At 39.6% G+C, this 27,663-nt stretch overlaps 4 protein-coding genes and 1 long non-coding RNA gene across 5 annotated transcripts; 1 reads left to right on the plus strand and 4 right to left on the minus strand.

Moving 5' to 3' along the window:
• Nucleotides 1-1,088: 1,088 nt before the first annotated feature.
• On the minus strand, nucleotides 1,089-1,917 carry LOC137943494 (uncharacterized). The gene is made up of 3 exons (XR_011110755.1): nucleotides 1,715-1,917; nucleotides 1,358-1,404; nucleotides 1,089-1,275 (listed from the first exon to the last, which is right to left on the minus strand). It is a non-coding gene; the product is annotated as an uncharacterized lncRNA (long non-coding RNA).
• Nucleotides 1,918-2,336: 419 nt separating this feature from the next.
• On the minus strand, nucleotides 2,337-3,729 carry LOC137944793 (uncharacterized). Its single transcript, XM_068790543.1, has 4 exons — nucleotides 3,528-3,729; nucleotides 3,263-3,361; nucleotides 3,142-3,170; nucleotides 2,337-3,007 (listed from the first exon to the last, which is right to left on the minus strand). Exons 1-4 carry the CDS (start codon nucleotides 3,672-3,674, stop codon nucleotides 2,554-2,556), a joined length of 729 nt encoding a protein of 242 aa, XP_068646644.1. The 5' UTR covers nucleotides 3,675-3,729; the 3' UTR covers nucleotides 2,337-2,553.
• Nucleotides 3,730-4,918: 1,189 nt separating this feature from the next.
• LOC137944806 (uncharacterized) lies at nucleotides 4,919-6,449 on the plus strand. The gene is made up of 3 exons (XM_068790561.1): nucleotides 4,919-5,184; nucleotides 5,513-5,559; nucleotides 5,698-6,449. Exons 1-3 carry the CDS (start codon nucleotides 5,017-5,019, stop codon nucleotides 6,260-6,262), a joined length of 780 nt encoding a protein of 259 aa, XP_068646662.1. The 5' UTR covers nucleotides 4,919-5,016; the 3' UTR covers nucleotides 6,263-6,449.
• A 9,663-nt stretch (nucleotides 6,450-16,112) lies between these two features.
• On the minus strand, nucleotides 16,113-19,785 carry LOC137943875 (ATPase 9, plasma membrane-type). Its single transcript, XM_068789299.1, has 10 exons — nucleotides 19,741-19,785; nucleotides 19,430-19,648; nucleotides 18,889-19,341; nucleotides 18,367-18,813; nucleotides 18,148-18,270; nucleotides 17,135-18,064; nucleotides 16,856-17,029; nucleotides 16,561-16,743; nucleotides 16,296-16,477; nucleotides 16,113-16,209 (listed from the first exon to the last, which is right to left on the minus strand). Exons 1-10 carry the CDS (start codon nucleotides 19,783-19,785, stop codon nucleotides 16,113-16,115), a joined length of 2,853 nt encoding a protein of 950 aa, XP_068645400.1.
• Nucleotides 19,786-24,485: 4,700 nt separating this feature from the next.
• LOC137944556 (transcriptional regulator SUPERMAN-like) lies at nucleotides 24,486-25,172 on the minus strand. Its single transcript, XM_068790239.1, has one exon. The coding sequence runs from the start codon at nucleotides 25,170-25,172 to the stop codon at nucleotides 24,486-24,488; it is 687 nt and encodes a 228-aa protein (XP_068646340.1).
• Between the last annotated feature and the right edge of the window lie 2,491 nt (nucleotides 25,173-27,663).

Raw genomic sequence — 27,663 nt, forward strand, 5'->3', positions numbered from 1 at the left:
CTATATCTGAAAATAGCATTTTGAAAATATCGAAAAAGCCAATTATTAAAATATTTAATTTTATATTATTATCGGTTTACTGTTGTGGACTTTAAGGCGCGATGGTAGACTTCCTTGGTCGATTCTCAGGTCGAGTCATGTACCTTTCTCCGCTTTCCTGTCCATCGTCTCGAGTGATTCCGTACTTGCAATTTATATGTTGACCAAAAAACCCTTCTGTTTAAACATTATCTCTAAATATCTTTATATTTACATTTAATCAGAAATAATATGGAAATAATAAAGTCGACAGAGGAACCGCAATCAAGTCTACAGTTCCATGGCTTCGATCAGCCAAACTCCAATATAGAAATCAAAGAAGCGACTTGAGCGACCGAGCTTTCATGGGCTTCCTCGTCTTCTTCTTACAATCAATGTTTTCATCTTCGTCATCATCAACACGGTTGTCTTCATGAGCATCAACCGTCGGCGATGATGCTGGCGGCGCCGGTGGTGGTGTTACACTGGACGGAGCATCTATTACTTCCATTCCTTTCCTCTTCCTCCACCGAGGACCGAAACCAGAGTAGTAATAAAAGTCCGTTACTGCGGAAGAGGGTGGTTTCCTTACCCGGTTATGGGGATGTTCATCCGGGGCGACGTTGGGCTGCCGGAAAAATCTGGTCTGGTACAACGCCAAGTGGTGCTCGCAAAAGGAGTGCCCTTCTTTCGCCTCTCGCCAGCATTTCCAGCCTTTGCTTCCTCGCTTTCGGCACTGAATTATCTCCTCTTTCACTTCGCTCTCTTCTGTCTTCTGAGGGAATTTCATCGGCGGACGGTCTCTACAAAACCCGCATGCCTTATTTTCAGAGTTGTTGTTTCAGTAATTTCTTCTACACTTCCCGGAAGAAAAGGAAAAACTAGCATAATGAGAGTACTGCTTAAGCTTCTCTTTGCGGTGGATGGTTACAAACCTTCCATTTTCGAGAGATTTCTCCTCTTTGTCGTCTTCTTCTTTCTGCGTACATCGTCAGACCTCTTATATTGTAAACCTGGGGGAAAAATGAAGAAGAGATAAGAAGTATCACAGAGTCAGAGCGATACCTTACCTCTCGTCTGCGTTTCAAAGGAGAAATCTTCTTTTCCCCAGAATCCCCACGACACCTCTTGTTCTGCCTTTTCCCACATTTGAATCCGCTGCTGCCTCTATTTAGACAACTAATGATCTTCTCTTCTCGACGTTTTTTTTTCCCTTTCTCTTCCGCTACAGGATGTTCCTCTGGCGAAAGAATAATCCTGAAAACTCCACAAGTGGTCGAATGTTATTCCTGTGATGTCTAGCAGAGAAGTAGTTTAACCATTTTGTACCATGATTCACCTTCCATTTTCTACGGCTTTCAGACATTGTTCGTCTTCCTCCTCCTCCTGCAAAAATCACGATATTACAAAACCCAGAAAGAGCAACAAAAGAAAAACCAACTCGTGGAAGAAAACACCGATAACAACCCAAATGCCAGAAACCCGCATCGGAAGATTCAGTGTCTTTACATCTCATCCCAGAAACGATAACCAGCAACAGGGAACGACAGACCCACAATCCGGGTACAAACCCTAGCCCCCGGAAACAAAACGATACAGACAAATAATTCGTTTTCGCAACAACTACGACATGGGCATCCCAGTACCACCAATGGTGAGAATAAAAGAGAACATTTCGCATAAATTCGAAGCCAACCTGGAGTTCTTGCAGGTGGGATTCGAAAACGAAGTCTACGACATCCCAAGGCGACCGGTTCAGCTGGCACTTGTGAGCCTCGACGGCTGGAAACGGACGGGAAGCGATTCCGAGAGCAGAAGAGGCCGCATAGAGCCTTAACTGCTGCCGGATTCTCATATGATGCCAATACCCAAAGCGCTCTTTCGCTTCGCTGGGCGCGCTCTCACTCCCTTCGTCCCTTCTCTGCGTTGCAGATCTCGCCCAGCACGAAAATGAGGGTTTTTCGATGGCTTCGCAACTTTTATTACTATATATTTACGGTATTAGCCCCGTTGTTTTCCATTTATCCCTTTCTGACAATGACTGGTTGTACTCAGTGAGTTAAGTCGTCTCGAGTTCACAGTTACAGCAGGTCCACACTTGGCTAGGCCCATGAGGCAGTTTTGGGCCATTCCTCGCTGACGCCTCTTGCTTTCTGCCGACCATAAGAGAAAACGTCGTTTCACGAAATTTTTGTTCAGCACCTGTCAACGTCTCATTGGCTCTCGTACTCGTAAAATCCTGTGGACCAGATGATCTATCATGGTAATGAGTGGGACTATATCGGGTGGTCCCACGATGGCAAACGATCTCGGAACCGTTTAATTACATAAATACCCTCATAGAAAATCAAAATTACCGTCAAGAAATTTGAGTTGAGGACTCGCTACTAGAGCATCCTCCAGCAGCAGCAACAGCCAACAGGAGCCAGTAATTACGAAGAAAATCTTGTAAAAGGGAAAATCAAATCAGGCTGTGGAGGACCGGAGACGTGGTCGCCATCATTTATGGGAAATCTATAATGAGGTGAATGGAAATCAGAGGAGGGATTTCAGTGATCGAGATTTCATGGGCTTTCTTCCTCTCTTCTTCTCGCGATCGGCGTCGTTGGGAGCATCGTTGCTGTCGTGGGTATGAGGGTGAGCATCTTCACCAGAGGAGGACGACGACAACGAGGGCATGGTTGCGGCTTCGGCAGCTCCTGAGCCCCTTCTCTTCCTCTTCACCAGCGGGCCGAACCCGGTGTAGTAGTAGAAGTCCGAAGACGGCGGGACTACGACGAAACTCGGGTCAAGAATGCTGGTGGTGCGATTGGGTTTCCGGCGAGGCTCGTAATGGTATGCTCTCCGCTGCTTCAGGTGGTGGTTGCAGAGCGAATGTCCCCTTTTCGCCTCTCTTTTGCATTTCCAGCCGTTGGTGCTTTTCTTTCGACAGTAAACTATCCGTTTCTCGTAATTCTCTTCCTCCGCCTTCACTTCACACGATTTCGCTCTACAAAACCCATTTTTTATTGTTGGTTGAAAGTTGAAACGCATGAAAGATTTGGTTTATTCGAAATCTGCATGATATTCTTTGGGGTTTATCAAATTACGATAAAGCAGAATACTCTGAGTGATTTTACTCACCTCTCGTTTTCGTGCTCTTGTTCGTCTTCCTGCATAAATTATCGTATGTTTGTTTGTTCACATACCAGAAAGCTCAAAACGAAGAGGAAGGGAAACAATAGAGAAGACCCAGAAACTCAACCTCTTTAGTCGTTTCCTCCACCGAGGAAGGCTTCAAATCAACAGATTGAAGATTTAATTCTTCTACCAACAGTTTCTTATCCGCAGCCTCGCAAGAGCCCTAAAAGCAGAAAGCTCGATAATAGACTCCGAAAATAGAAAAAACCCCTAAACACACTTCACATAATATGACAGAGATGATATTTTTTCGAAAAAAACTTGAAGCTGGGCACTCAAAAGGAGAAAATAATTAACCCCTAAACCATCTCATCGAGTTGTAACCACACCTGGTGCTCTTCTGGTCGAGATTGGGAACGGAAAGCCGTCTCCTCGTGCGGCGACGACGTCGTCTGGTTCTTCACCCACGTCGGAAGATCGAACGTAGGAGAAACCGATGCGGAAGAAGTAAGCTTGGCGTGCCTGCGGATCCTCATGACCGTTGAATCGTCGTTCGATCCTCTTACCTTCTACAGATCTCCCTCGCGAAAACTAGAGACAAGGCGATTCCTTTCCAATCTTCCATTTCTCCGCCTCTTTCAAGTCGATACATTTTAGAGCCAGATTTACGATCTTACCCTCATGTTTTATAGAAAATCCTCTCGCCAGTCGTGGAACGAAAATCAGCCGTCGATCTTGTTTACCGCCGCAGCTATTATCGGGTAGCAGTTTGGCTTACCGGATCCCCGCGCAAATCTTTATTAAATACCTGTATCTATCTTATTTTGACCAAAGTGCCCTTGATTGCTACTCGAAATTACAAAACGTCGAAAACCATGGTTAGGAATTTAACTTCTGATTAGTTATGGCAGTTAATGATAGTTAACTAACCAACCAGTCGCACGTGAGGGGAAGTTCAAAACGATCCTAGCCGTCCGATTAGAAATAATGGAATAATTCAAAACCCTTTTTTTTTTTTGTAAATATGAATTCTTTTACAAAAAAGATATTCGAATCTCCCCCCAAATGGGAATGAACCGCAATAGCACAAGCTAGGTACTCGCTACATTACTGCAGTGGGCCCCTACAACTTGGAGTGAAGTATATTCTACTCGCGCAACTGGGAAATGGGTCCATATAAGAGTATAGGCCACTATCTGGGATTCACTAGGTTTTTTTGTGAATATTAGGGTAATATCGTCGTGATACAATAGACAAGTGCCCTCGGCCGGCTTTTTTAGGCTCCGGCCGCTGCGAAAAGCAGGAAAAACTGCTCTCCTGTCCTGTTAAATTACCAAAGTATCCCTCTTAGTTTGAGATTTCACGAAACTGTTTGCCCTAGCGTTGCGGGCACGCGGGTACACACAGCTCGCGGCTTTGGTGCCACAGATGTCACAATTGATCCGAACCTTTCGTTTAGGTCTGCATAGTGGCGGGCCCAACGATTTCACATTTCCACCCATCAATCCTCTGGGCCACCTATTTCAAGGATAAAGGGCTGAATTTCTGCCACGTCTCAAATCTTGAAGTGACATCACAGTAAGTTGAGCCTCAGAAGTTGGAAAAGAAAGCGAATTTTATATAATTAATTCGTACTGGATTTATAAATGCCAGCCGAGAAAAGGGATATTTTTGTAATTAAGTAGAAACACGTGGGCAGTTTTGTCAATTAAAAAAAGGCAGCCTGATAAAAATGAATCGAGGGTTGTGGAGGAAAAAAAACCCTCATTCGCGTGTTTGGCGAGATCTGCAAACACACAGAAACGAAGAGAGCCTTAAGCCTGGAAGCGACGAGGAGCAGAAGAGGGAGCTGCCGATCTCCCCCGAAACCCTTCACACATGAGAATTCGCAAGTTCGCCAATTTAGCAGCTTCCACCGCCGGCTCTGCCTCTCCACCCGTCGTTTCAGCCCTGCAGGCCGAGGTTGAGACTCACGTGTGCGAGCTGAACCGGTCGCCATGGGATGTGATGACCTTCGCGCCCCAATCTCATCTGAAAGAAGGCGAGGTTAGCTGAAAATTTATGCTAAAGTATCCTGTTTATTTATTCGTTTTTCGGATCTTTCAATTCGTGGTTTGCGGCCGTCGCACAAATGGATTATCTTCCTGCATTTTGAACCTTTTTTGGTTCTAGGGTTTTTTTTCTCCCGATTGTGGGCGTGGTGTTGGTTTTCTATGTGCTGTTCTCGGGATTGGGATTCGAGAACACTTGCGCCATGGTTTAGGAGAGTCTTCCTTTCGAGCGAAATGAATTAGATTTCTGTGTATTCTCTATTCACTTGTGATATTTTCTTCTGGGTCTGGAGCATGAGAAAGAATGGTGTGGATTTATGCAGGACGAGGTAGACGAAGAAAGAGATGAGAAGAGTGTCGAAAATGAGAGGTCAGTGGTGATTCCCAGCAGCTTGGAAGCTTTTACTTCTTGCCTACGACATTAGGGTTTTCCTTGCTTTTATCCGCAGCCCAACTAGACACTACCAAACTCGAAATTCTTAAATTCATACGGTGGAGGGTTTTGCAGAGAGTCTCCGCGGAAGAAATTGAGCGAAGTGAAAGAGGAAAAGATTGAATGTCGTGACAAGGAGAAGATTCTGTGCCGGAAGAGCGGCAGCAAGGGGTGGAAATGCGGCAAAGAGGCTAAAGAAGGGCATTCGCTCTGCGAGCACCACTTGACACTCAAACGCTGCTACCGCTATGAATCCTGCCGGAAACCCGACGCGACTGCGGAAGAGTACCGCCGGATTCGTGGTAAGAGGTCGTCCAACGGTTCCGTCTCGGACTTCTACTACTACTCTGGTTTCGGGCCGCGCTGGCGGAGGAGGCGGGGGTCGGATGTCGACGACAACCCCGCAACTGGTCCGGCGGCGGCTGTCCCGACGTCTCCAACCCTTGTGGATAGCAACGCCGACGACGATGATGATGGTCTTGATGAGGGCGCGGATGATGCCCATAAACAAGTTGCTGTTGATGTCGATAATGGCCATGATGACTATGAAGACGACGACGATGATGATGTCGATGATGCCGATTACAAGAACAAAGCGAGGAAGCCCAGAAAAGCCCGATCGCTCAAATCTCTCTTCTGAGTCTCTGAGACTTCATAGTTCACTCTTTCTTTTTTCTTTTGTTTTTGCTTTTAAAATTTAAGTGGCGTGGACGCCATTAACGAAAGCTCTTACAGGATTTGTTCATCGTCTTTGTTGGCAGTCATTAACTCTTGGTCGGAGGGTAAGAATGTAATTTAATAAAATCAAAATTTTCCCGTTTTTGCGCGTTGTAGATGTGTTCATAAAAAGAGAAAAAACGGAAGCTGTTAGTTGTAACGGTTATTTGGTAAAATTTTGTGGTCCTTTTTAAGGGGTAGATTGCGGTTCCGTAATAGGACCAGCTTGGTATTGTGGAAAACATTTTGACGAGCGATGGACCGCAAATATTCACCAGAAAGTGGACCAGCTCGTCATTGGCTCTGGGGTTTGTTGTAATTTCAAAAGGAAAGATGTCTTTTTGTAAAATCACCAAGGATTGCTCTCTCTACTTCGTTCTGTAAACTGATACGAACTGCTCTAAATTCTAAATGTTAATAGTTTAAATTAAATGTTGTCCAACCAGGATTAAGGGAATTGACTTGGGTTATTTAAAATCTTAGTAAGAGAGGCTGTTAGGTTATTTAAATCCAGTTTTGGATTTGGGATGAGTTGGGAGGAGACAAACTCTCCCAAAATAGAAGGACTAAACCCCACTAGAAAAATTAAATTAATCTAACTGAATCGTAGATGTATTTATTAGGTTAAAAATCATAAATGAATTAGGTAAGCCAAGTCCAGTTGTATAAGGGCACAAATTGGTTGGAACTAGTGTCAGAGTAGATCAACTATGGCATCCTTAGAACCAACTTTGGAAATTTGACCTAGGAAAGGCAAAACAAAGAAAAAAAACCCTTCGAAATCGATTCTCGTTTTACATGTTTGAAAACAATGCTCGTCAAGGTAGAGTACCGATGCTCGAGTTAGAAAGAGAAAATCCAAATAGTGGCAAACGTTTGGCAATACAACCTTGATGCAATTCAAGGGTTGGAGTAGGATGTTCATGATACAATTGTTTTGTTGAAGTCAAACACGAGCAACGACTTGGATGCGATAAGGAACGAGTTGGGGGAAACATGGACAAGGACGACTATTCTGGAGAAAGCCATTTTAAATGGGGAGGTCTTCATTTATAGATTAAGATCAAAGTACAAAAAATTAAAGCCTACGATCGTGCACCGAATTTGAAGGTGATAAACAACTTCTTATGACAAGTGGAGGATAAAGCTCTCAAACTCACCAATGAAGAAATAAAGGTCAATACAATTTGTATGTTCTTGATTGATCGAGTTATTATATGGCAGAGACGTAGAGCTGGTGATGCCAAAAAATGAGAAGAGTTAATTGTAGACATGGGAAAGTTTCAAGCATGAGTTGAAGTATCATTTCTTTCCTACACATGTAGACTACTAAACAAATTGAGACAAAAGGGTCGATCCATGAGTACACTCAGTACTTTACTTCTTTAATGCTCAATATTCCTAACATGATCAATAAGGATCAATTATTTTCTTTTTTGGAGGACTCCGTCCTTGGGCCGAGCAAGAGTTGATGCATCAAGGGGTGAAGACACTTGCAATAGCTTTGGCCATGACAGAAAAACTGATGGATTTTGAGAGAAAACATGTTGAAAGCACCAATAAGTCCACTAAAGCCAATAAAAAAGGTCATAAGGTGAACTACAAGAAAAAAATTGACTTAGAATCAGAACAAGAATAAAGAGAGGAACTCTAAAAGTGAAGAGAAGAAAAATTACTCAAATAAAGGTAATTTTATCAAATCCAAAACTTAAATGTTTATTGGTAATGGTGATCAAATGACGAAGAATGTTCCAAAGAACAAGCTATTGAATGGTATCAAAGGAGATTAAGGCACTTGAGTAGTCAAATGTTGAGCCTAGAATGGGTTGAATGATGTTGTTGAATTCCATCCATGTACACATTGAGAAATCTAACATGTCGTCAGTGAGACTAAATGCGAGTTACTATACCATGATGTGTTGTTAAATGACAATAAGGTGAAGGCGATGATAGATAGGGGAGTTACTCATAACTTTATTTCTAGGGAAGAGGCGAGATGGTTATGCTTAAGGTGGGAATGAGATGACAATTGAATGAAAGCTATCAATTTGGAAGCTAAAGCGGTACTTGGAGAGGCCAAACACACTCTTGATCTCGCAAAAACTGGGTAGGCATTCTATACTTCACTATAGTTCCCATAGGCTATTTTAATGTAATCTTGAGGATGCATTTTCTTTGTACATGTAAGGCGTTTGTAAGGCCCTACGTGGGAACGGTAGAGATTATTGACAAAAAGGGTTCGTGTATGAATCCGAAGTAGGGAACAATATAAAGGGGAACAAAGTTATGCTTTCAACCCTATAGATTAAAAAGGGTTTTGGGCTTAGGTAGTACATTTTCTTGTGTCATTGGTAGAAGATGAACACTAGACTATTGATCAACCTATGCTTGTTAAAGTGGAGATAGTCCTATAAGTATTCAAAGACTTGATGTTGGAAGAGTTTCCGAAGAGGTTACCTCTAAGGATGGAGGTAGACCATATGATGAACTCGAGTTGGATGCCAAATTACCAGCCTTGGCACCATATTGATTGACCTTGAAGGAGTTAGAAGAATTTCTGAAGCAACTCAAAGAGTTGCTTGAAGTTGGATTCATCCAGCGGTCTAATGCTCCATTTGGCTTACCCATATTGTTCTAGAGAAAATCTGATGGTAGTATGAGGTTGTGCATCGATTATCGAGCATTGAGCAAGGTGAAGGTGAAGAACAAGTACCATATTCCATTCATTGTGAACTTATCCAATCAACTTTAGGATGTTCACGTCTTTAGTAACTTGACTTGTAGCTGGGTTACCATCATGTACGAATTGCTAAAGAAAATGAGCAAAAGATAATCTGTGTGATAAGGTATGGTTCATTTGAGTTCTTAGTTATGTCGTTTAATTTGATAAATGCACCAACGATATTGTTAAAGACACCCATGTGTGTAGGGGTGGCATGACTAGTAAATAAGGAGAACTTTCAAGAGATGACATAGAATTGTAATTATGCAAGTTGGTGTATGTCCTATTATGTCCTTTTCCTTTTGAAACATGTAGACCGAAGGGCATTGTAGTCATTATAAACACTTTCCCACAACTATAAATACAACATCAAGACATGGGGTAGAGCATTCAAGTTGTATTTGTTGTTGTTGCTTGACCTTCATCACAGATCAAGCAGTTGTTTAGGCTTTAGTTTCTTGTTAAAAAGTCAAGCAGATGTAAACATCTTTAGGCTTGAATGAGATATTTAGATGTCGATCTTTAGGTTAAGCAAAGGTCAATTAGATCATTAGGCTTTAGCCTCAATAAAAAAATCGATATTTTTAAGAGCAAAAGTCGAACATATCTTTAAGCTTTTGTTTCTCGCTCCCTATAGTCTCTTTACCGATTCTTGTTTTTATTGGTTTTCTCGCCTCTCTTACCATATTTTTTATATAGAAAATTATATACCATTGGAAACATATTTGAGGTAAGTTTCAAACTCAAAAAGAATTATTAGCAATTGACATCTAAAGTAGCAAAGGTCAAGTGGCAGAAAAGTTTCATGTAGTAGAAGAAAATCTCAATTTTCCGAAAGATTTGTACCAAAATGACTAAAAATTTATATTGAAAATTATATCTCAAAAGAATTCTATGTGAGTCTACTTTCTATCCCAATACATTGTTTCTCAATCTTATCTTTCTAGAGAGGGATATCCACATTGGAATAATCAAATGTCATGTTGGTATCCTATTAGATGTGAAAACCCGAATTTAAATCGAATTTTTTGTTTCACTTTTTGAGTTGCTAACATAGATTAAGTTTCCTAATTTTTTTAAACTCTAATCAATATTTTACCAAATTGAGTATCTTTCCTAAATTAATTTTTTTCTTTTTTTTTGGGAATATGTGGTGAATTGTTATTTTATGCGAGAAAACCCTATACACCATTTGCAGCAAATTGGGTGTTCATGATGTTCTCTCCCCCCAAGCTTGAGGGGGGGGGGGGGGGGGGGGAGGTGTTGGAAGATGGGCTTAAACCCATAAACCAAAAAGAAGGCCCACACAGTGGTAACATGATGGTAAATAAAGAGTCATCTCATAAAGATGACACTAATATAATTATTTTATGATTTATGTCTCTTTTTCACTTTTACTAGGGTGAATGGTATTCTAGTAATGTTAGTACTTTTGATATATTTAAATACAACTTAAGGGGGAGGGTTTGAACAAGTCCATTACCCTAATCTTCCTCCTCTTTTCTCCAAATTCATTACTCTTCCCCTTCTCCTCTTAAAACCTTCTCTCAATGACTATTCTTGTTCTTCTCACCCCTTAATCCTCTTCCACTATGATTATACATCATGGAATCCTAAGTTTTAATATTTTTAATCTCACATTATATTAGTTTCCATAAGAGAAGTGTTTGCGTATATGAATTTAGTTTAAATTTTGACAAAGTCTAAAAATTTTGAATTAGAAAGTTTTGAATTCAAAATATTAGTATCCTAAATCTTCCTTATTCTAGAATTTATCTCTGGGTATTTTTTTTTTTCCAAATTTGTCATGTTGTGTTAAAAAGTAATTACCATATATGAGAAGCCTTTTTTTAGAAAGTTTTTATTACTAAGTTTCATCTCAAAACTTTCTTATTGAAGATATTTTTTTTTTCAGTTTACTCTATCATCATATTCATAGAAGAATTATTTTTTTTTATCTCGCTCTTGAGTCAAACTTGGTCACCCCCAAAAGTTAAATTTCGTCAAATTTTTTAAGTTAATTCAGTTGAATCGTTATAATAAGAAGTTCACATTGTAGATTCATTTGGAAGTACGAGTGTTGCATAGTTGCCTCCTTCCAATTAAAGTTGTTTTCCACTAGTACTTCAATTTATCATCTTGTATTTCATCAGTTAAGAGGCATACCTAGACCCACTACCTAAAAACCATAGGAGTGCCTAACATCTAGTTTGAGTCAAGTCTTTTATTTTCATCGACTAAGTGATTTGTATTTGAGCTACACTTAGAAAGTGAACAGTCTATTTGTTGTACCCTAAAGTTGTGTTACTTTTCCACCATAGAATTTAAGCGGAATGTGTTTTAGACTATGACCATTTTGGCTAGTGTATGTAGCTTTGTGGTATGGTTTGGAGTGATTTTCTTCTCTCACCATTATGTTGTGCAAGATGGGTCTTTTGGTAAGAACAAAAAGATCCCTAGCTTGAGGGAGAGAAGTAGAAGAAGAAGTACAGAAAAGAGGCAACCAATAATAAAGAATTCTACTTGTTGTGGTAATCAAATTCCATGTGACTAGGATATCCAAATAAGGGGGAGAACAAGACGAAAACAAGATGAACACTATAAACAAGATGTGAACAAGAGCAAGATGAATCAAAGCAAGACAATCAAATTTTTTTTTCAAGCACACAAATTTTTTTACCAATATTATTTGCAAGTGAAGTTACAAACACCAGCTTGAGGGGTAGTGTTAAAAGACACCCACGTGTGTAGGGGTGACATGACTAGTAAAAAAGGAGAACTTTAATAGAGATGACAAAGAATTGTAATTATGCAAGTTAATGTATGTCCTCTTATGTCTTTTTCCTTTTGAAACATGTAGCCCTAAGGGCATTGTAGTTATTGTAAACACCTTCCTACAACTATAAATACAATCTTAAGACATTGGTAACATTCAAGTCTCTTCCTCTTGGCTCAAATTTGTCCTTACACCTCTCTATTTTCGTCTTCTCTCTCCCTTGATTTCTTTTCTCCTCTCTCCCAAGAGTTAGAGTTCATCTCGTCTCATTACCTTGAAATATTTTTTATTTAAGTGTTGGCCATAGAAATCAACAATTTTGCACATAAATGAACATACTTTTTCAACTTTTTTTGGATAAACTTTTAGTCATCTATTTGGACGACATTGTGGTGTATAGGCGAAACATGGAGGAGCACTTGCAATATTTGTGTACGACATTTAAGGTGCTAATGAATAATTCTCTTTGTGTTAAAAGATAGAAGTGTAGTTTGTCTGGTTGGAATTATCCTTCTTGGTGTACTAGATTCCAAGAGGTTTGATTTGAATGGACTAGAAAAAGGTAAAAAAGTCGTTGAATGACACTATTGGAAGAAGGACCCAAGCCCACACGACCAAGGAAGGCCCACATATCCAAGAGTGTTGGAAGATACGCCCAAACTCATAAGATATGAACCCACCATGATCATACGAGCTGGTAGGACCCACCATGATCACGTGAGGTGGCATAAGAAGTCTTACACAATAAGAAATCTAACAAAGTATGGAAGTAAGTCTCACAGAAAGTTTCAGTTTAAAGGTGTTTTAGTCATGTTAGTTTTCTATTTATATTGGGCTATTTAATTATACTAAGAATTATCTTTAAGTGTTAGGGTTTGGGTGTAATTGGAACAAAGGTAGTTTAATTGTAGTTGGACTCTACTACTTTCCTCTATTATAAATAAAAGGTTCATGTAGAAGTATTTATCTTTTCCATAAATTCAACATGGTATAAAAAAATTCTAGTTTTAGAAAGAGAAAATTTTATGTCAATCTGATCTAGATTTAAGGAGATAGTTGCATTGAAATAATCAAAGGCCAAACTAGAGGATGAAGAGAATAAAGAGGTCATAAAACATTCAAGAACGAATATTTTTATGTCCATTTACATACCAAATTAAATATTTTGAGTCTAGTTTCTTGAGCAACAAACCGTTTGTGATTCTGAGCTATATTTTAGGAGATATTAATATCAGAAGTTCTGAAGGTTAGTTATGCTGAAAATATTTTTTTCCCCCTATTTCTCTCTTATTATCCCTCCCGGCATTGACCGGAATTGAGTTTCTTTTTCTCTTTAAATTCTAGTTTTTTAGCCAAATTTGTCTTCTAATCAGGGATTTTTGGTTTGACTTCAACACTATTTTTTTTTTTAAGTCTCTTTGATCCCATAAATATCTTATCTTTGGAAAGTCTAATTTAGGAAAGTGCTGCTAATTCAGGAAAATCTATCATTGGAAAGTTTCTATTTTGATTCTAAAGATTTTGAAAAGTATTCCATATAAGAATTCGTTGAGTATTTGATTAGAAACTTTTCTTATATGGATTGATCAATTTGGAAACAAAAACTTATAAGTTAAGTTATGCAATTATCAGAGTTTCCATAGTTAATGTTGTTTTCAAGTTGTATTTTTGTTGGTTGGTTGTATATCTTTTGCATCTTCAACTCTAATTTTTTTCCCTCATCCTCATGAAATTATATTGAGGTCATACTTGGTTAAATTTTTTCAGTTATTTTTCTATCGTTACAGTCTTCTTATTATCGAAGTGGTTATTTTTCCTTCATTACATTCCCCACATATCCTTTTTTTATTTTTTACCTTTCTTCTAACATTCTTTTTTGACTCTCGCATACACCTTTGGGCCAACCTCTTGTGCATTGCTTTGGTTTATCTTTTTATATTCATACGGGTCTTTTTAAGTCCATCGAGACCTCTTTATGAGTACCCTTAAGTGGGGTTTTATTGTCGTCTTTTGAGTGACATGCGTTATTCTTTTTAGTGATTATTATCACTACTTTTTTTTGAAATCTTATGAGGTTGGTTTCGACCTTTTTGATACATACATCAACCATCTTATTTTTTGAGATTTAGTGTCCAATTGAGTTTTTATCCTCAGGACACCTTGATGGAGGAGATAATAAATACAATGATGTTTTTGTTTCAAGTTGGGATTATATCGATACCTTCCATCTTGAGGGAGAGAAGTACAAGAAAGATGTATTTTATTCCACATGTTGTGGTAATTTTTTATTTGACCAAAATATTTCAGAAAGAGGAGCATAAAAGATGAAGTTTTTGCATCTATAAAGAACTGCTTCTATGAAGATTTCCACAAAAGAAAATTGAAGACCAAAAATCATTTTCATTGCAAGCTGAAATTATAAACTCTAGCTTGAGGGAGAGTGTTGAAAAATATATGAAAGAGTCTTACATGACTCTAAAAAAAAAAAGTCTTACAGAACTAAAATTATTAAGGAAGGAGGTCTCACAAAAGAGTTTCAGTTAAAAGGTATTTTAGTTACATTTGTCTTCTATTTATGTTCAGTTGTTTAATTATGCCAAGACTTATCTTTTAAGTATTAGACTTTGGGTATAATTGGGGGAGAATGGTAGTTTAATTATAATTGGACTCTACTACTAGGGCTCATGTACTCATATTACAATAAGGTGGTGAAGTTTTTTTCTTTTCCAGAAATTCAACATTTTACAAAAAAAATTTAATTGATGAGTCACTTCTTGAAATTTCTCAACTCTTTGAGGGATTATTGTCCACTTTGAACTCACAATTTAAAATTATTTATTTTTTTATTTGTCAAATACCTTCTTGGACAATTATGTTTAAAATATGGTCAAAACATTGAGACTTTTTTTGTGAAAAAAGCACAGGGAGTAGCAAACTCCTTCTCCTTGTATAAAATAGAAAGTGCTTACCACCGAGAGAGAAAGTGTTTGCTCTTCTTCAAGGTTATCAAGAAATTAATTGGTTAATCAATTTAGGCTCCCTTCTTGCTCGAGTACTACATAAAGAGTTAAAAATATTTTTCTCGATTCCAAGTTTCCTACGGGACTATTTGGAACCTTTGGAAAAGAAAAGAAAAGAAAAGAAAATGAGAATTTGACCATTATTATTCCCAAAAATAGTTAGTGAAAATGAGATAATGATCAAATTCTCCTTTTTACTAACTATTTTTTAGAATAATAATGGTCAAATTCTCATTTTTTTTCCTTTTCTTTTCCATGGGGTTCCAAACAAACCCTAAAAATTCCTAATGTAAAATCTCGCTAGTATTGTAAAATATTACTGAATCAACTTGGATTTAAAGGATGTTCCAATTCAGATATAGTGATGGTAAGAAGTTGGGTTAGGTTTTGGAAAATGCAACCCTTGCCCTACCCCCTAATCCCCACTTAAACTTGTGAGAGTTTGAGTTTACAGCCTATCTTGTTCCTGCCTTGCCAACTCATCCCCAACCTACTACAATCCATCAGGTTTCACTTGACATCCTAGGTGTGCCTGTAAATTGATCAGAATTGGATTTGTAAAAGAGGCTAAGTGGAGGGCTTCTAATGTGGTACATGAAAATGGCTCTTGATCAGAGATCCAATTGCTCAATTGAGGCCATCTGAAATGCTAATCTCAGGTTTTAAGGTATTTTGCACTCAATGAACGGTTCCGATTAGCCATATTTAAGATTATTTGAAAATATTGTACAAATCTAAAGTCCATGGATAGTAAAGCTGATGGTGTCAACAACTTTTTAAAACTTGAATCAGATATGAGGCTCATAAACCAGAGAAGCACTAATCTCTTAATTAGCTCACAACCTGAATTTCAATTTCAAGGTTATCCCACTCTGCACTAATGTTTTGGTTATTTCATTTGAAAAATATATACCAAATTAAATTTTAAAAATATAATTTTAATCTTTGCCTATCTTGAAATTAATCATCAAGTCAAAGAGATGAAGTTCTTGAGGTTCAATCTTTGATAGAATTTCCCAGAACATAAACAAGATAGAAACATAGATGTTGTATATGCTAGATATCAATTCAATGCTTGCTTGTTTGATTTTTTCCATGATCAAAGATTACAACTATTCGCTTGCTACACTACCTCACAAGTTTATTTATTCGAACTGGTCAATTACAAAGAATAAAATAGAGAGAAAGAAAAACAAAACACGAAAATGGAGAAGGAGAAGTCATCTCTTTGTGATTTTCTTGTTCTCTTTCACCCTTAAACTGTGTAGTGTTGCTGGATGTTTTCAATGTCCAGTCCCTTCATCTTCACCACTGATTCTACGTGCCCCTTGAGTGTGTGAAGCTCTCTCAGCCTGAAAGGAATTGTCACCAAATCAGTTTTTTTTTTGTTAAAAAAGTTCTGAGAGAAGGATTTTAATATTTCTTGTTGTTTCTGTACCTGGCAACCTCCGCTCGTCTTTTAGCTTGTTCGGCGATCTCAGATAGTTCTCTGTAACTGCTCTTCTCGTTGAAAAGTTCTGAAGTTTGCGCTGGCTGCAGCCCGTGAAGTGTCCTTTGTGCCAATGCCCATTGAGCCTCCCTTTCTTCCCTTCCATAATCTTTCTTGGTTGTGAATGCCGTCTGTTAATCACCATTAGAGATGCCCAGTCAGTTTCAGTAGTTATTCTATGGTGTGTAGCAGAACTTTCTTGTTAATGGAGTACCTTGTTCTGGAGGAGATTATCCCAGGCCTTGCCGCTGAGTCCGAATCGGATGATGAACTTGAGGATGTCAAGGGGTATGTAAGTGACGATGGTGTAGAGCCAGATGACCCCAGCCCATCCCCAGCCAATGCCCTTAATCTTAGCGAACTCCCAATCGGCGTAAACAGCAATCAAAGTTGCAACCTAGGAGATCAAGCAAGTTACCAGAATCCATATCTGATCAGTTTCTGAATTTCGTTTTTTAATTGATTCTTATTGAATGATCGATGAACAAATGAACGAAATTGCCACTTACCAGTTGGGCTACGAAGAACGCACCGACGAGAAGGAAGCCAGGTCTTTCAATGAATGACCAGCTCCGTGATCGAGTGACGAAGATTAGTGCCTGGCTGATGATACTCACTTGAAGATACAAAATTGCCATTAACTCATATGTGCTGCCCTTCAGTGACCTCACTCCGAATGCATTCTGCATCCAAGTCCCAAAACAAGTAAGAATTTCTATACTTTAGTTTAATTATCAATTTTCCTTGCCATCGTTGAAGAAAGAAATTGAGATAATCTGGACACTTACAGTGAAGAAATCAGAATCATGGGCAAGCCAGAAGAAGACAACAGTCATTAGAGCCTGATAAGTGCCGAGGATGATTCCAGTGGCAAAAATTTCGTTGAGTTTCCAGGAGTCAGGGATGGGGGATGGCTTAACCCTGTCCTTGGAGATGGTCATGATGGTTCCGTCGTTGAGGATGGCAATGATGAGCACCATGAAGGGCGAGAAGTCGAACTTCCAGATGAGGGCAATAAGCAAGAATCCCAACACGATCCTAATGGTGATGGATACAGCGTAGATGGTGTAGTTCTTCATCCTCTGGAAGATGGCCCTGCTGGTAAGGACAGCGCTCACGATGACGCTTAGCCCAGGTTCAGTTAAGACGATATCGGAAGCGCTCCTGGCAGCATCAGTGGCGTCGTCGACGGCGATGCCGATGTCCGCCCGCTTCAGGGCTGGGGCGTCGTTCACTCCATCCCCAGTCATACCGCAAATGTGCTTACGCTCTTGCAGCTTTTTCACTATCTCGTACTTGTGCTCCGGGAAGACTCCGGCGAACCCATCGGCCTTCTCGATGAGTTCTTCGACGGGTATGGTGGCGATGGACTCGTCCTTGCTTTGACCGAGGAGAGTAGACGAAGGGTACATGTTAGTGCCCATGCCAAGGCGGCGTCCAGTTTCCTTTGCGATGGCCAGTTGGTCACCTGTAATCATCTTCACATTGACGCCGAGGTTCAAAGCCCTGCGGATAGTCTCTGCACTGTCATGTCTTGGAGGATCGAACAGAGGCAAGAGAGCAACGAATTGCCATGGTTCGCCGCGACTCTCTTTGTTAGCTTCCAGCACCGTCTGCCTGGCCACTCCCAGTGCCCTCAGCCCCCTGTCTGCAAAGCTATCGATGATGGCATGAATCTTCTTCTCGACCGCGCCCTTGAGGTTGCACAATTCGACAATCTGGTAGCCGAGTGAAATTAGTCCGTGTCTTCATATAATCATCAAGTATAGTTAGCAAAAGAAGAAGCACGATCTCCGATCACCTGTTCAGGTGCTCCTTTGCTAGAACGATGCCAGGTACCATCGGAGGCGATGTAGGTGATAGCAGTGCGCTTGTCGACAGGGTTGAATGGAAGAAAGTGCACTTCTTGAATTCCTGCTCTGGCCTGCAATGGTGATGTGGATCAACCCATGAGGGAATGATCAGACGAAAAATTGTGATGGAAACGCTATATTTAGTCTTTCATCGATTGATCATTTACCTCCTTAGGATCTGCTAACATTCCAACAATGGACGCATCGATGGCGTCTTGGTTCTCCACTCTGGAAGCTCTGGCGGACAACAGAACTACTTCATCCTTGTCTAAGTCATTGACAAACACCTCAATAATGCTCTTATCAACAGTGAGCTTGTTGAGAGTGAGGGTCCCCGTCTTGTCGCTGCATAAGACGTCCATGCCTGCCATCTCCTCGATGGCTGTCATCCTCTTAGTAATGGCGCCCTGCTCTGAGAGTCTGTGCGACCCAATAGCCATGGTGACTGATAGCACAGTGGGCATGGCAATGGGGATTCCACCAATGAGGAGCACCAACAAGTTGTCAATTCCGTCCCTGTATTTTCTGTGTTGGATGGGGTACATTATGATGATCTCCACCAGCATGCCCAAAGCTATCGAACAAATGCAGAAGTTACCAATTGCCGAGAGCACCTATAATTACTCAAGATCGAGCCGATTAGATTAACATTCGATACAAGGAAGCTTGCATTGCATATTTACTTATACCTTCTGGAAATGTCCGACTTGATTAGTGCTGTCGACAAGGTGGGCAGCCTTGCCGAAGAAGGTGTGCACACCGGTAGCAATGACGATGGCCTCTATTTCACCTTGTTTGCAGGTGGAGCCGGAGAAAACCTCTTGGCCGGGATGTCTGGTGACGGGAAGGGACTCGCCGGTCAGTGCAGATTGGTCGATCTTGAGAGGATCCCCCTCGAGCAGTCGAGCATCCGCAGGAACAATGTCGCCCAGTTTTATGCTGATAATGTCACCTGGGACCAGAATTGCAGCATCCTTCTCCCCCCACCTCCCATCGCGGAGGACCTTAGCCTTGGGAGCAAGACCGGCCATGAGAGCAGCTGCTGCGTTGCCTGCATTGTTCTCTTCAATGAAGCTAATGGTGGAGTTGATGATCAACAAGACGACAATACCAACAAAATCTGGGAAATCCGGTGGTTTGCCCTGCATTTGCAATGACATTAGTTTCAATGCTCAAACTGAATAAAAGAAAGTACCAAGTGCAAGAAGGAACTGTGAAAAAAAAAACTACCCCTCCATTGGCCAAACCAATCGCCATTAGAGCAGCGATCTCCATCACCCATGAGAGAGGGTTCCACATAAAGCCCAGAAACTTGAGCAATTTGTTCTCCGTTTTCTCCTCTAGCTTGTTGGGACCAAAGATTTGGAGCCTCTGCTCCCCTTCATCAGAGGTCAGACCTTGTTTGGTGCATTTCAGTTGCTCGAATACTTCCTCCACCGGAATCTTCTCCTGCAACAGACGCACCAGAAAACCAGATCAGTAACCTTCTCAAATTTTCAGAAAACGAAAAAAGAAGGAGATAGGAATTAAATCCCACTTACAAGGTCCACATTCTCATTCTTGATCTCTTCCAAGCTTGAAGTCATCTTCGACAAATTATGAGAAACTGATAACTGCGTTGACCGGGAAGTGGTCGTGGAAATACAGAGAGAACTGCGGTTTTCACAAGCTTATAAACATGACAATGCGTTCACTCTCTCTCTCTCTTTTCACCAGTTCGGGCTTCCATTGGCAGATCAAATCAGTAAGGAGAAGACGGACATGACCAGTGCGGTGGGAGGCACCTTTAATAAGGCCGACATGATGAATGCCCTCCTGTGCTTTTCAGCCATGGCGGGGCTTTTCTGTAGGGGGAGTTGGTTACGCGCTTGTGGCCTCGGCTTTCAATCCGTATCTTCCTCTGAATTGTGCCTATTGTCGGAAACGACCTTCTTTCTGAGGAACCTTTGACTTCACCCCGCCCCGGTGGCATTTCTGTAGATATAGGATTTGCTATTCTGATGGCGAGTGTTAATCATTCGGTCCCACTTAAAACCCAATAGATGTCGAATACGTGTCTGCGAGTACAATCTATTATTTTACACTAGGAGTAAGTCCCAAACCGCCTGCCAGTTCTCCCTCCAAAATGGTGGAATCCTTTGAATTGAACCGCTGGCGCTCTTTCTTTCCACCGCCGGGAAAAAAACTCCCAAAAGAAACGGAAATGTACAGAGTATGGCAAGTGAAAAACAAAACGGCAGTAGTTGAGGAAGTACAGAGGAAGAAAGATCTCTTAATCTCCTGGACGATTCCAAAATCGATCAAGGTCTCCCTCCGTAATCTGTTTTTTCTCTTCAATTCGTTGTTTGGCCCCTTTTATTTCTGATTTTGCCTAATAGGGCTATATCTTCAGAGTTTTCAGCATTAAAAGAACGTAAAGGAGGAATTTGAAACCATGAATTCGGCTAGATGGCGATAGCGGAGCTGATTTTGGAGCTTCGACGTCAGAAAACTAGAGAAGCAGACCTGCGAGCTCTCGCCAATTTTGTACTCGAGGTTTGTCCTTCTTTTTCTATATTTTTTGGTTATTTTCTTTGTTTTCTGATCTGCGTGTTTTGATTTTGAATACGCTCTACTCGAGTTTATGATTGATGAAGTGATTAATTTTGACATTTATTTGTTTAATGCTCTTTGTTGAGATCCATAGAAAATTTCGGCGTGCTCTCGCCTCCAATCTCATTCATGGTTCCAAAATCCTTTCCTATTTCGTTTTAAAGGATGGATGGACGGCGATACTGGAGTTGATTGTAGAGCTTCAAGATCAGAATAGCAGAAGAACAGAATTGCGAGCTCTGAGCAATTTTCTTCTCGAGGTTTATCTTTCTCTCTATATTTGTCGGTTTTTTCTTTGTTTACTGATCTATGCGTTTTAATTTTGAATACTTCATGCTGCTTTGCTCGTGTTTACGATTTATGTTATTACGTAAATATAGATTACTTGTTACGAAAGTTCCTCTGGCGGCCTATTTGCTTAATGTTCTTTGTTGAGATCGTTAGGAATTTTGGGGGAGTTGTTGGACACATTGCTTACACTCCAAACGTCTGGCTTCTATTTCTTTTCTTATGTCGTCCTCTATTGCTGATTGGAACTTTCGCTGATTTGAGACATTCCTCATTTTGGACTTATTGCAATTATACTTTGAACTCTATCAAGGCTGCTTTTGTTGTCTAGCTTGTCTATGTACAACGTCCCATTCTTCAGTTTATTGAATCGGCGGTCTATTATTTCTCCTTGCTGATAAGCAGTTCCTAGTTCAACTCACAGTAGTGTTGCTTTGGATTAGTTAGGTTAGTTCATAAATGGTTTCTCTTGGACTATCCAATCTTTTCAGTTTCAGATTCAATATGTTTTGGATCCCCATTAAAACGATTCTCCTTTCTGGGATAGTTTAATCATTTTATGTAGACTTCCATTTGAGACCAGTTTGAAACTTTCTCCTCCGTCCTCATTCTGTTTTGTCCTTTTGAAGTCCCTGTGAGGACATCAAGGGTTCATCAGATTGCGTATGTTTTGACTCGTACTACGCCTTATTTATTTGTGGCAGGAAAAGTAAGAAGATGCAGAGAACTACAACAAAGTTGGCTTCTTGCTATTCAATTCCTATGGGACAATGACGATATTGCTGCAGGTTTTTCTTTATGCTTCATCTGTTTTCATCGAACTAAAACCGTTAATCTGCATAAATGCAATACCATTGAAAGAGAAGCCACATATGAAACCCCTCTAATCACTTATTTATGTTTCCCAAAGAATTAACGAAGAACATTCCTAGTTATCCTGGATTTAAAGATGAAAAAGACATAACAATTATCTCTTGATAACCACAAGTTTGCTTAGGTACAAATATAGTCAGAGGCATATTATAGTTTGTATCTTCAACTTTGGCCATACAATTAATTAATATATGTAGGCATGTTGCTTTGGATTCAAATGTTAAAGCATCTAGATAGAAAAAATTATCAGATCAATCAGATTAAATTAAGTGCTTATTCTATTTGCACATTTGCTTGTGTTTGAATTGGATTCTTAATGCCTTCATTGGTCATATCTCCTTCATAACTCGATGAACAAATCCCTTGAGAAGCTTCAATTTCAATTTATTTCTCTTATTGAACAAGAAGAGGAGTTATGTTAAATAGATTGTTCAAATTTTCCAAATGACTTTAGTTGTTGTGCACATATCAATGAAGTGCAAGCTTTTATCACAAATGCGTACCAGATAATCAGGTATGGAGTAGCCATTATACACCCATTTCATTTGACAATTAATAGAGAAATTAGTAGGTAAAAATTATTTGAATTCTTAATTTAATATGGTTTTTATTTTGTATCTATTTATAAAATATAAAAATTAAATCAAATAAATGAAAAAAATTAACACCTAAATAATCTAGACGTATTTATGTTAATACAAAGATTTTGAGTGTAAATATTATGATTATTGAATATTTTAAGGCAATTTATGTAATCGAACCCATTCCATTCACAACAAGATTAACAAGGAATCTTCTCTTTCAAAAGGGGCATCCATCACCTATGTGAGGTTGTAACTTTGAAAAGACAACATGGATAGATATCTTGATGGAGTTATGGAAGAGTAATGTAATGTGAGTCAATCGATAGATTGGAGCCATATATTCAAAGTGAAACCCTGCCTATATCAATGTTGATGTGCATCTGAAGGTAGCTTTTCCCATCCCTCCTTTCACCAAAACAAAGCTCTTTGGGTAGATACTCTTAGACAAACATACCTTCTTTTCCCTTCTCTCTTGGAATTTATTGTCTCTCACAAGAAAGCAGCAAAATTGTCACATTTGCTCGTGTTTGCATCTTGCAACGTTTTTGTTTGTTTCTTCTTCAAGACTAGCTAAGAACCACTAGTAGAAGATTATACTTGTTAATTTCTATATTTTTTTCCTCTTAGACGTTGATTCCGCTACCTTATACTTACACCTCAGTGTGCAAAGGTAGCTTCCTAACCTAAGGCGAGTGACTGAAGTTACATTCTAGGATCTCAAGATAGATGATGGTACCACCCTCACATAATAGAATTCTGTTAACCATTAAAACTAATATTACTTTTGAGTGGTGTATAAGGTACTTGCAAATGATCTTATGCCTACAAGAATAAGGCCGACTTTTTCGTATATGATACAACATAAGTTAGTCCCAACCAACTACTAGGGGAAAGCAATTAAATAGGGAATGAATCTACATCATCCTCTCTAAGCCATTGGATGAAAATAATTTGAAACTAGGTAAAGCAATATTACTACACATTAATGGAGAGGCCTCAGTATCTAGTACAAATAACAAATAATGGGTGGCATATCAACTATTAGATCAAACTTGAAGACTTTAAAGAAGAAGGTCAGGCTAGCTTTGTTAATCTTGCAGTACTTTAGCAAACACTAGAAACCATTCATGGATCAGTTGTTTGAAACAACTACCAGTAAAACTTTCAACTTCATCATTGATGATCAGTTACTTCAGAACTCAAACTAATACAAAAAAAGGAAAACTGTCATTGAAACTTCTATATTGTGGTCCTTTTCATTCAATATGTAGTCATAACCATGCTCTAGTCCTTACTAATTGGAAACGGGTTTATTGGAATGAACAAAGACATGTCAACATGAGCATGGATTGATATGTCAACATGCTACAATATTCTTTACATTGTTTTTTTTTTCTTTTTATTTGCTTGAAGTTATAGTGAAAATCTAATAAGAATTAGTTACAATCAATAAGCAAGTATAAACTGAAATGCTGTTAATTCTTTTCACTTTGCTTTACTCATTTCCCTAGGAATATGATAGGAATCAAAAAGCTTGTGAAGAACAACCAGAAGAAGCCCATCACTCAAAAGCATCTACCATTTCTCATGCAAAGAAACTGAGCATAAATTAGAAGATCATGACCAGCTCCTTCTGTAGGAGCTGTTTACTTCCTGTAATAAGTTTCTTCTTTACTATCACATTTGAGATATAGCAACATCAAATCCCATGATAGAATGATTCCTACATAACTGTAAACGGATTTCAAATGTCCAATAGATTAAGCTCATATTGCCTCCAGCATACTGCTAATCCTGTGCATGTCTGGCCATGGTTTTCAGTGTAGAAGCAGGAATGATGTCTTTCCCTACTGAATATATGAAATACATGTAAAATTATTTAAAGCAGTGAATGAGCAAAGTGACGAAAAAGCAAAAGCTTCAATGGCGGGCTCTTGGTGGTGCAATATCTACGTGCACCCAAGCCGAAGCTCCAAGTCCAGATTGTCATGTGGGTTGGTGCACAGGCCAATCTCCAAGTCCAGATTTAAGCTCTCCTTCTTCCTTAGAAGGCCTTGAGCATCATCACCATCTTCATCTTCTGCAGCCGATGTTATCATTTCTTCCGTAATGAACAAAGCTTTCATGGCTTTCCTCCTCCTTAAATTGTCTTCTTTCAAGGTGGGAGGATCAGTGTAGTCTACTGGTCCTGATATCCTGGCCTCGCCAGAGGAAGAAGATGAGGGTGACGAAGAAGTGACGCAGGTGAAGGAGGGAGAAAGCCAGGAAGGGAATCTATGAGTGACTGCAACAGGGATCTCAGTACGCGGAGGGGAAGAAGACGAGAGAGTGGGATTTTGGTTAGAGTTAGGGTAAGGACTTGAGTTGAGGTTAGAAGCTTGTCCATCCCTAGGAGGTGACTGTCTCAACCTAGCTCTATCTCTTCTATGAACATTCATGTGACCGCCAAGAGCTTGAGCGGACCTGAATTCTCGTCTGCAGAAGCTACAAGAATAAGATCTTGGCGGCCATGAAAACCCACCAAGCAAACCAGCAGTAGAAGAAGAAGTAGAATAATTTCCCACAAAGTATCTGGGTTGGCTGTACAGCCAAGGGAACTTGACTTTATTCTCTCTTAGGCTTCCTTCTCCCTCCATGGATGATCGGTGCTGCAGAGGTGAAGAGACTCAGATAAACAGACCCAGAGAACAGAAACCAGGACAAACAAGGGGAAAGAATTCAAAAATCAAAAGACCCATCTCTCAAAAGGTGAAGAAAAAGAAGTGGAGGGAAGAGAAACCCAGGTGAGAGATATATCATCATCTGACCAAATAGTAATGAGGCTTGCAGAAATGCCCATCAAATTTCTAACCCCGAAACTGAAAATCCCATTCGCGGCATAAGCCTGCAAATGTCGCTTGCTGTTTTGAGGGGTTTCTTAGCGAATGTAGAACTTTGTCTGCCAGCTTATACCCCTGCCATGTTTGGCAGAGCTTTTAGAGGATGTTGGAATTTCGAACTCTCTGCTAAGCATATTTTATGGCTTTCACACCAGAGATGAAGAAAAGGAAAACTAAATACCAATCATCCCGTGCAAATCTAAGAATCTGAAACCGACAAAGGGGCCATTGGGATCTTCCAATCAGGCTGATGAAAGATAGTGATGGACCCATCAGATAGGTCTCTCTCTTCATATGTCAATTGCAACAGAAACTACTAAGCTGTAAATATCTTCAAAAAGAGAAACTACTATTTTGTACTTTGCTGGTGCAACTTCGATTTACTGGGCTAGCTGAACATCTGATTGCCCATCTGAAACTCCACCTGAAATCCTGTATCTTTTTTTGCTCTTCTGTAGGTTAATTTTGCTATAAAATTTTCATTTTTTGAAAAAAAAAAAATTGTTTCATCTTTATACACAATTTTCTTTAATAATTCTCTCCCTTTCCTCATTAGTTTACCACTTCTTTGTCCATTATAGGCCTGATTGTCTATCTATTTGACAATCACTCTCTTCTCATAATAAGATGCATGGATTCCTGCAAGATTAATTGCTGAAAAATATTCCTAGATAGGTTTCAACATATAAATAAAAACACAAGGTGATCTTCATATTTCATTATATAAGAATGAGGTTTTCAGTATTTTTGACATCATCGTTCATTTATATCAAAGGGTATCTATCATCAAACTCAGAGTACATATTTTATTGAATTTTTTTGGGAATTGAGCAGGGTGGCAACGAGCAGAAATCACATGGCTCTAGGGTACCATGGCCGATAACATTTTCACTCATTAGGATAGGTTTCCTTATTCCCAATACAGCCAATTAGGGCATTCCCAAACCCCAGCCTAACACTTGCCATTTCTATGCCTGCAAAAGAAAAGCATCACCCAAAACTGTAATCCATCCCCTCAAGTCACCAACGGATGAATGGGAGGAGAGAGCTTGTTGGCGTAGACAACTTTTCTCATCACAGAGACCGGACCAAGGCGAAGCCATCAAGAGATGCTGCAAAACTCTGGACTCCAATCAGGACAAGGTCGACCAATTGCATGATCCTTCTAGTTTCCAAATGAAGCTGCGCTTGATGGGTTTGTGGAGACGAAACTGCAGGTTTTACTAACAGAGAAAAAGGGTTTTGAATGGCTCTCTCGACCAGCCTCCTCTAAGGAGTCAGATGAGCGAAAGAGAACCAGGGAGACATGACAGAGCGGATTAGTGTTCTGGGTTTTTGGTCGTCTACTGAATTTTTTTTCCTATTTTTCTTGTTTTGATCTTTTCTGCTTTAGTTATTTATGGGATTTACGTACGAGGGAGCGGAGGAGACATTCCATCAATCTCACTCAGTTTGTGGGTCGAGATTTGAATGAAAGATGAAACAATCAGAGGACTCTCTGCATGCGGTTTCGTTCGCCAATGGCAGAAATTTGTTTTCTATCGACAGATTGGTGACGACGATAGGGCATGTGACAGCCTCCTGTTATTGTTTCTCTTTGTTTTTTACTCTTTTGTTTACCTTTTGAGCAAGAGCTGCACACGTGAGATAGAGGATGAGTGTTTTGGACCGGGCCTTAGCCTGGTCTGGGCCATGGTTTGAACTAACACAAAATCACTTATTAAAATATTGGCAATTAACAACTAGGGATGGCAACAAGTTTTGGCTGTGAATTGCGTCAATTTAAAACTTAGCATTTTGGTTGAACCATACCAACCCGCTTATGAAATAGATTAAAAATATTGCCCAAACAAGAGGGAGCAGCTTTAGGAGGGGTTCAGGTTGAGTCGGCTAAAAGGTAAAGTTGTAGGTGTTTCCAGTGTTACACGTACCAATTAAGACCATCAATTTTGGACATAACAAAACCTTAGCTTATTAGCCTACTAAATGTTTGGTACACTTTTGACCAAAACTCTATATTGCTAGAATTTGGTGAGCTATACTAATATCTTAAAATTTGATGCTTGAACAAGTTTAATTGCTTTGGGATCATATAAATATTTATGTCATTTTTTTGTGATTTTTCTTTGTGTTGATTTCTAGGGTCTTCTCATAATGTTTAAAAAGACATAGGTGAAGAAGGAAGAGAATAGAGAAAAGAGGAGAAGGGTGACACCCTAACTCATCAGAGAGAAGAAGAGAAAGAAAG

This window comes from Aristolochia californica, unplaced genomic scaffold (assembly GCF_029961685.1).
Source record: "Aristolochia californica isolate CCGP_79_NKW_82.1479 unplaced genomic scaffold, dmAriCali1.0.hap1 SCAF_11, whole genome shotgun sequence".
NCBI classification, from domain to species: domain Eukaryota; kingdom Viridiplantae; phylum Streptophyta; class Magnoliopsida; order Piperales; family Aristolochiaceae; genus Aristolochia; species Aristolochia californica.

Excerpts from the sequence above, each read along its gene's own strand:
- LOC137944793 (XM_068790543.1), bottom strand. The coding sequence starts at position 3,674 with ATGAGGATCCGCAGGCACGCCAAGCTTACTTCTTCCGCATCGGTTTCT. Across the intron at positions 3,362-3,527 it reads CTCGACCAGAAGAGCACCAG|GGCTCTTGCGAGGCTGCGGA; the intron begins GTGTGGTTACAA and ends TTCTGCTTTTAG. Across the intron at positions 3,171-3,262 it reads TGGAGGAAACGACTAAAGAG|GAAGACGAACAAGAGCACGA; the intron begins GTTGAGTTTCTG and ends TAATTTATGCAG.
- LOC137944806 (XM_068790561.1), top strand. The coding sequence starts at position 5,017 with ATGAGAATTCGCAAGTTCGCCAATTTAGCAGCTTCCACCGCCGGCTCT. Across the intron at positions 5,185-5,512 it reads CTCATCTGAAAGAAGGCGAG|GACGAGGTAGACGAAGAAAG; the intron begins GTTAGCTGAAAA and ends GGATTTATGCAG. Across the intron at positions 5,560-5,697 it reads AAGAGTGTCGAAAATGAGAG|AGAGTCTCCGCGGAAGAAAT; the intron begins GTCAGTGGTGAT and ends AGGGTTTTGCAG.
- LOC137943875 (XM_068789299.1), bottom strand. The coding sequence starts at position 19,785 with ATGACTTCAAGCTTGGAAGAGATCAAGAATGAGAATGTGGACCTT. Across the intron at positions 18,814-18,888 it reads AAGTCGGACATTTCCAGAAG|GTGCTCTCGGCAATTGGTAA; the intron begins GTATAAGTAAAT and ends GAGTAATTATAG. Across the intron at positions 16,478-16,560 it reads ATAATCTCCTCCAGAACAAG|ACGGCATTCACAACCAAGAA; the intron begins GTACTCCATTAA and ends GGTGATTAACAG.
- LOC137944556 (XM_068790239.1), bottom strand. The coding sequence starts at position 25,172 with ATGGAGGGAGAAGGAAGCCTAAGAGAGAATAAAGTCAAGTTCCCTTGG.